The sequence below is a fragment of the Sinocyclocheilus grahami genome, unplaced genomic scaffold (genome assembly GCF_001515645.1).
Source record: "Sinocyclocheilus grahami isolate Dianchi unplaced genomic scaffold, SAMN03320097.WGS_v1.1 scaffold231.1, whole genome shotgun sequence".
NCBI classification, from domain to species: Eukaryota; Metazoa; Chordata; class Actinopteri; order Cypriniformes; family Cyprinidae; genus Sinocyclocheilus; species Sinocyclocheilus grahami.
The window spans coordinates 815,899-823,825 of record NW_015505410.1 but is presented as its reverse complement, the minus strand read 5'-3'; the positions used below and the strand labels follow the sequence as shown (position 1 = coordinate 823,825).

At 36.9% G+C, this 7,927-nt stretch overlaps 1 protein-coding gene and 1 long non-coding RNA gene across 5 annotated transcripts in view; one reads left to right on the top strand and one right to left on the bottom strand.

The window, feature by feature from the left end:
- Window positions 1-2,252: 2,252 nt before the first annotated feature.
- Window positions 2,253-7,927, bottom strand: part of LOC107597388 (rho guanine nucleotide exchange factor 7-like) — a 31,600-nt gene continuing 25,925 nt past the window's right edge. For 2 of the 4 annotated variants that reach the window (XM_016288418.1, XM_016288419.1), the window contains exons 17-22: window positions 6,572-6,793; window positions 6,202-6,295; window positions 6,030-6,119; window positions 3,674-3,773; window positions 3,470-3,524; window positions 2,253-3,358 (exon numbers count right to left, since the gene is read on the bottom strand). In XM_016288418.1, the coding sequence (XP_016143904.1) occupies window positions 3,236-3,358; window positions 3,470-3,524; window positions 3,674-3,773; window positions 6,030-6,119; window positions 6,202-6,295; window positions 6,572-6,793 (684 nt within the window). In that variant the 3' untranslated portion in view covers window positions 2,253-3,235. Of the gene's footprint in view, window positions 3,359-3,469; window positions 3,525-3,673; window positions 3,774-4,164; window positions 5,585-6,029; window positions 6,120-6,201; window positions 6,296-6,571; window positions 6,794-7,927 lie in introns of those variants that run through there. The other 2 variants (XM_016288420.1, XM_016288421.1) reach the window with 1 other exon arrangement.
- LOC107597389 (uncharacterized) overlaps window positions 3,657-7,927 on the top strand; it is a 22,886-nt gene continuing 18,615 nt past the window's right edge. The window contains exon 1 of the long non-coding RNA XR_001610455.1: window positions 3,657-3,666. This is a non-coding gene — a long non-coding RNA (uncharacterized lncRNA). The remainder of the gene's footprint in view (window positions 3,667-7,927) is intronic.

Sequence of the window (7,927 nt, the reverse complement as noted above, 5' to 3'; positions counted from 1 at the left end):
TCTTCTGTGAGAAATTGTGATATATTATACTGATGATGGCAAGGTAGCACTAATTGTGTCCTTTCCACAAAACCAGATCATTGCTGAAAGTGACACCCGTCTTCCAAACTCGATATGCTGTAAAAAGGGAAGCGAACCGCAGAGAACAAAAATGAAAAGGCCATCCTGGCATTTATCTGCAGGTTTTATCTATACACCAAAGGATAAATCAGGGCTTCCTTTTATCAGGAGGGCATTATGCTCCTTTGTATTTATGCAGGAATATTTAACAGGAGACAAAAGGTGACTTTCTCCTTATTCATCTGCGAACAAGGCAATGCTGGCATTCTGAAAAGCCTGACATTTGAGCTTTTTGCCAACACCAGCAAAATTATATCCTTTCCATTGTAAATCAATGAAGTAGAATCATCGCCCACAAAGGGACTAGATTGCCTTGTCACTGTAATAGAGCCTGGCGCATGCACAACCTTCACCCAGAACAGTTGTGTGCAGACGAAAGACAAGGGCATAAAGTCACCTTTATCATCGTGCCCTTCCCCTTGACAGAGTACAGAAACATAAAGCTTTCATATGATGCGATTTCAAGTTTTCCTTTCTCTTTGGAGTGTCTTACAAGCTGTTCATGAATAGATAAGATCTCTAAAGTCGCAAAAACTAAAGTCTCAAACCCAAGGAGATATTCTTTATAAAAGTTAAGACTGGTCCACGCCCTCCTAAAATGCCTCATTCAAACACGCCCCCACATGTCTACATCACGATGTGGGAAGATTTGCATAACGCCGCCCAAATGTTCACGCAAAAAGAAAGAAGGCATAACTTATTGTTGCTGCCACCATGCTGGGAAGACGCTGTGTGTTTCGTTGCGAAAGCAAAAATACTTTGTTTGGCCTTCCAAAAGAGGACACGACTAGAAATCAGTGGTTAAGTTGTATTTACAACACTGTTCCAGAACAGTTCATACCAAATATTCAGATGTGTGCAGCGCATTTTATGGAGGACTGTTTCCTGATCCTGGCAGAGTAGACTTCAATGCCGGCTGTTCTGACTCACAGACTGTAAGTGCGTTTTCATATTTAAAGAATTTGCCACTGATGATTCAAACACGAGTTTTGAGCAGTGTAGAGTAGCGCTTGTTGTTTGTCATTTCTCCGACAACGCCATGCAACGCAATGCGTAAAAAGACAGTATAAATCATTATAATCCGTAATTATGTCCCCACTGGATGCAACAAATGCCTCGTTTATAATGGGTTTTCATGTTTTTGAATCATCGCTCCGGCCTGACAGGGCATCATCATCACAATATGGTAGGGGCGTAACATTTCCGCCACACGCTTGAGGTATTCGGCCAATCACAACGCACTGGATAGCTGGCCAATCAGAGCCCACCTCGCTTTTCAGACCGATGAGCTTTGTAAAAATCGATAGATAGGCATAGAGGAGAAATAATAATGTACAGTATATGGAAAATAATGTGTTTTTTTAACCTTAAACCGCATAAACATTTCATTACACCAAATACACAAAATAATGTTCTTTTTAGCAACATCATATGACCCCTTTAAACTCCTGTGTTGTGCACCACACGTCTGTTCATTCACACGCAGTTAAAAATCTGCAAGATGCGTTCTCACATTGCTCATGTGGTAAACATCAGAGGTGTTCACAGTGGGACATCTTCCTACAATTATAATTATAGTCGACTATAAATAAAAAAAATGCAAGGATGCATTAAATCATCACAAAATTGACAGTAAAGACTTTTTGAACATTCTATTCATTACAGAAAGCTGAAATATTAGGCAGCAACCGTTTTTAACATTGACAGTAATAAGAAATGTTTCTTGCGCAGAAAATCAGCATATTAGAATCAGTCCTGAAGGATCATGTGAAGACTGGAGCAATGGCTGCTGAAAATTCAGCTTTGCCATCACAGGAATAAATACTATTAAAAATGTAAAATACATTCAAATTGAAGAGTTATTTTAAAATTTAATAATATTTCACAATATTATAATTAAATTGTTTTTTTTCTGATTAAAACAAGCAAATAAATGCAGCCTTGGTGAGCATAAGAGACTTCTTTCAAAAACATTCAAGTATTTTACAGTAATTTTCTTTTTAAGCCCAATTGATGACATTGAAGTAGAGAAGCAAATAAACAACTGTCTTTATTTACAGAATTAATTTACAGTAACATGGAACTGAGGTAAAGAATACTAATTAATAAATATCCAACATGAATTCTGATGAGGCTATTCTATTAGTGTTGTGTAAGCGCTATAGGAATAAATGTCAAGTACAGTAATAAATCACAGACAGTCAAGTCCATAAATAAGAGTTTGGCTTTTGCTTTGGTCACACTAAATGAGTGACACTGAAATGTATACAGATATAACTCGCATGACTAAAAAAATAATCCAGGTATAATGAGTATCATAATATTGAACTCCTGTCACAGCTTGAATTGCAGTGGCACCTAAAACAGGTACTAAACATACTGACATATAAGCATAAGCATCATGTCCCACAGTGAACATATAGTGTGACATCTGCTATGCTTGTGCACACTCACTCTGTTGAATTAAAGATTAAGTATCAACAATAAACAAGTAAATGGAATGAAAAAGTTCTCTGTACCACACCATGGAAATATTCACAGATTCAACATCTTAAATCAGAGAGCATCTGAATAAAAGTTATTTAAAAATGGAACTTAACAGTAAAATATGATGATCTCTTGAACCTTTGTAATGACAAAGGTAATATGTAGAAAAACAGGACTCACAATCTCAAACATCAATGGGATGTAAAGACTGAGGTACTGTCTATCTCAACACCTTAACATCAGGTGAAAGACAAACTCGTCACGGATATTCACAGGTTACACTCGACAAGATTTAGCTACCACTTCAAGCAAGCAAGTCACATCATGATTGTTCAGATATAAACAAGTGGTTTTACATTTCTTCAGAATTTCACAAACTACTTTTTTTTTTTTTTTATCTGCTTGGTGTGGATGCACTAAAAGACAGTTTTTTAGAGTTTGAACATTGCAATGAGCCATATAAGGTCAAATATGTACAATTATTTTACTACAGACTCGTACCCACGAACATCAAAGGTGGTTTCAATGTAAGAAAACACATGATAATTTGAATGTTCTGGTTGAACTTCCCGGTCATCTTAAACACTTGTGTAAAAAAACAAAAACTAGTAAGGGGGCAACATTGATATCATAAATTGGTCTCATCCCAAGAAGGATTGTTTATATTCTTTAACATTTTTCTAACTATCCTCTCCAGATCTTTCCCAGCTCTCTGTTCTTCCTCCAGGGATTTCTTCATTTTTTTATAGTCCTGTTAGAATGGTAAAATCATGTAAGCAGGAAATAGAAAATATTAAATATTATTGTTTTCTATGAATTTAAATATTAAGAAAAACTTCCTCGGACCCTCACAAACACTCACCTGTTTAAGTTCTTGTACCTCATCTCTCAGAGCATAAACAACATCCACAAGGCTCCTAGGAAACATTGAATATCGAATATGTCAGTAAATACTTTTTTTTTTATCTTGCAGCTCTATTCAATTTGTGTTCTCTTGACAAACATCCCTTTTTATTTATTCCCATTATAACCCCTGTTCTGGGAATGGACAAATATGCAGTCTTACTTCTCCTCCAGAAGAGTCTGACCATTACTCTTCAACTCGTCTACACTGAACTTCTCCTCCCCAGGAACTATCAGTGCTGGACTGGCATCTTTCCACTGTCCTGTTTCAAAAGAGAAGCCCCGCAGAGTGATTTCAGGAAGATTAGTCAAGTTGGACTCACTGATTAGGTCAGTGCAGGACCACTGTGCCTCAAAAAAATGGTTTGGATTGGATCAAACTTACACAGGACTGTGCGTGAGACAGGAGTTAGTCATGCAGAGAGGGATCATCCAAAAACACTAAAAGCATTCAAAAACCAGAGGACCAAGGGTTTCCTGAAAACTACAATTTCATCAACCCCCAAAACAAAACCCATCAAGTGAAAATAAGCAATACATTTATAAATAAAATTAAACAAAAACACAACTTTTTGTTGTAATATAGATGGAAACAAACTTTTTGTTTTGTTGTAATTTTTAAAGGATAAACATACTGTACAAAACAACCCAAGATTTATTCAAAATGTATATTACAATGTTTGTGGCATCTTGTCATGTATTTGACTCTGCATATATATAACACACATTAATCATGTCTTAATTTCAAATCACGTAAACATCACTGAAGTATCTCTGTTGAACGGTTTTAAGAATATCTGAATGAAACGACTGACAAAAAGATAATAAATATTCATATTTTCTTCTTGTTCATTTTTTAAACCACAGAATAGAACTTGGTCACAAGAAATCACATAACATGAGGAATTATACTCTTTGTCATTATTGAAATAACTGGCAAGTCGATTTTCTTGTTTGTCTCATAAACACGTCATACATAAAAGAGGAAAAGCATCAAACACTGAGGCTTTGACAGTCTCTCGAATGAATGGTGAAGAACTCGACTATTACCATCCACACACCTGATTTGAATGGATTCTAATAGAATTTAAACCAACATTAAATTCAACATTTGTTTTGTAAACTTCCATACTTTTCACCATAGACACCACTATAAACTTACATGTTAGATATAAGCATACAAAAAGTCAAAAATCATTCAAAATACATTTACAAATTGAAAATAAATACATTTATATCACATAAGTATGAACAAAACATCCCCAGTAATACTCTTCATGGTGCCATTTGAGAACCATAGTTATGAATTTCTCTCATTCATAAAGCTCTCTGGTAAAAGACCCAACTCCTTATTTCAACAGAGCGGCAATCTAATGTTCACATTCAGTAAAAGTCCAAGTTAATACCACACATTTCAGATGAATGACAATACTCTAATATTTACAGACACATTAAGAGATTTTAGCATCTTTTTTTCTTTTATAGCAGAACCTGTCCTTGTTGCCTTCAGAGCGCATTGTACCTTCAACAGCGTTAACAATTAAATACTTCTGGGAATGAAAACATCATTTTTTAAAGGACACTTACATAAATATCAAATGCGAGGCAAACAAAGTAAAAATAAAAAACGGAGTTAAGTAAGTGAGGTTGGTGGTTTCAGGGGGAGTTAAGATGTCAAGGCAACAGGGAACTGCTTTGGGAAAGTGCATATATATGCAGAAAATGATGATGTGGTATGATTAATACAACACTGAGAAATAAATAAATAAAAATAAATAAAATAAATATGCATTACAGTGACAGATCATTAAATAAATAAATAGTTTCAAATAAATATAAAGTCACTTGAAATAAGAGGAGTGAGGGGGAGTTTAATTTTGGTGGGAGATGTAGGAGCTCTTACGGGAAACAGAGCCCATCCTGTAACTGTGGGCTGTCCATATACTGTCATAGTCAGAGTCCTCTGAGTGGTCCGAGGTGGCCTCGGGCCTCGAGATACTGCTACGGCGGCCCAGAGAGTCCACACTGGATTGATCCAAAACGTGGTTATGCATGAGATCAGTGCCTTGCCATGCTGAAGAGGTCGTCCAGTCGCAGATGATGAGAGGGGGATCAAATCATATGAATGATGGGAGGGAGGGAGGGAGGATTGCAGATGGAAAGAAAATAAAACAAGGGGGCCGAACAAAGAATGGACGTGGGTTGTACAACCACACAGATGGGAGAACCAATTATACCCCAAGAGAGTAAATGGGTTTTACAAATAAATTAATAAATAAAAATGTGTAAAGATGTTCAAATTAAAATATGGGGAGCAGGGGGTCATGATAAATAAATGAACATTAAGTATGACGAGAAAAAAAGAGAGAGGATATTGTTATAAGAGATCCCAGAATAATTTTGTTAAGATCAACAGACTTTAGTTTATTTCTATGTTACACATAGAAAAGTAGGTATGAATGAGGAATGTCTTAAGAGGATACGAAACGGAGGTGAACTGGCCCGCGTACGAGACTTACTTGAGTTCAGAGTCTGTCTGGTTTTTGCACTCGTGCAGTAGGCCTCAATCACTTTCAGGATCTGAGCATCTTCCTCCAAAGCTACAGTACCTTCAGAGGTCAGAGGTTACATCAGATGCACGATCCTTCAGAAACTCTCAGTATCAATAACAATATAAACCAGCTGACTTACTCTTCCTCAGTGCAAACTCCTCATCGGATGGCTTCCTCTCCGGCTTTCTCTTGGGCAGCAGCTTTTTCATAGTCTTGGGGCTTTTACTGAGGTCCTGAGAGAGGAGGAGGAATGGAAATAACAGGAAAGGGACACAGAAGGAGGTAAAACTGAGATTTACAGCACCATGAGAGAGTATATGAAGTTATTTAGTTAAAGAGTTGTAGCGTTCACATATTAGTATCAAAATAATAGTGACTACAATATCAAGGGAAATAATCAACAATTACAATGTTTGTATTATATCACACTGCATTTAACATATTTTCACAATATTTTAACTAGAAGTCCAGTATGCTGCATAATTAGCTGTAATCTGAGCCCAGGATACCTCTTTAAAGCAGAGAGCAGCTGAGGGCCTGAGTGGGGGTGCTGGACGCAAGCAGCTCAGGCTCCAGGGCTTCTGGGTTTTGGGAGGCTCCAGGGGGCCCCACATCATGGTGCTGTGAGGGGCCCCATGAGAGGAGGGATGTGGTAAGGTGTGGTAAGCTGGAGCAACTGCCAGGCCCCGGCTTTCTGCATGTCTGGATGGCGTCAGAGGGTGAGACGGGAGCTGGAGTGGCAAAATTTAGGTTAACCTTAAAGTTGAAGATAATGGACAGGACAAATTTCAAAAATAAATAAATACATACCCTTTACTTTATATTTTGTAAAGCTCTTTATGACTGTGTTTACAAGTGTGTGTGTGTGTGTGTGTGTGTGTGTGCGTGCGTGTTTTTTTTAATAAAGCTCTTTGTGTATACCACCTATAAAAGTGTTAAATAAATAAATAAAGATAGATAGATCGATAAGATATTTGTATATAGTGGCTATAAAAAATGTGATAAATAGATATACAGATAAAAGAAAATGTACACTTTTAAATATTTCTAAAATATTAATATTTATATTTACAAATATTTCAATACTATATGTGTGGTTTTCTAAAGGCCCAAGTATACTTCATTTCTTTTAATGCATTTAGTCGCACATGTAGTCTTTCAAAGTATCGTCCATTTGAGGCATACACGAATGCAGGCACATCTACACACATGCACTCTAGAAAGATTTATTTATAGTACAAAAATAGTCTGGTGCGTGTACCCCCATGTATGTGTAAAAACTCAAGTATACTTTGGCCTTAAAGGGTTAATTCACCCAAAAATGAAAATTATCCCATAAATTACTTACCCTCAATTCATCCAAGGTGTATATGACTTTCTTCTTTCAGACGAATCCAGGCGGAGTTATATAAAAAATTGTCTTTGATCTTTCAAGCTGTTTAATGCCACTCAGCGGGTGTTGCATGCATCAGTCCAAAAGAAGTTAAATAAAATGCGCCCATCCATAAAAAAAAGTGTCTCACACGGCTCCGGGGTTGAACAAAGGCCTCCTGTCGATGCGTTTTTGTAAGAAAAATATCCATATTCAAAACGTAATAATCACTTTAATGTAGCTTGCGCTCACTGTTGTACACTGGATCAGCGCTGCGCATGCACTGGTGAGTCTCGTGAAAACCAACGTTTGTTAACAGGAGCAAAGGAAGCAAAGTTTCCTTACTTTAGCAAAGGAAAACCAGTCTCCTCTTGGCTTATATCGAAATCCTCCGACATTCTTCTTTACAAATCCTCGTTTTGTACTTCTAATTAGTGACCGTTGTTTTGTTTTGATCTCTCCCCTGCGCTTCCGTGTTCGTCACTTCTGAGCG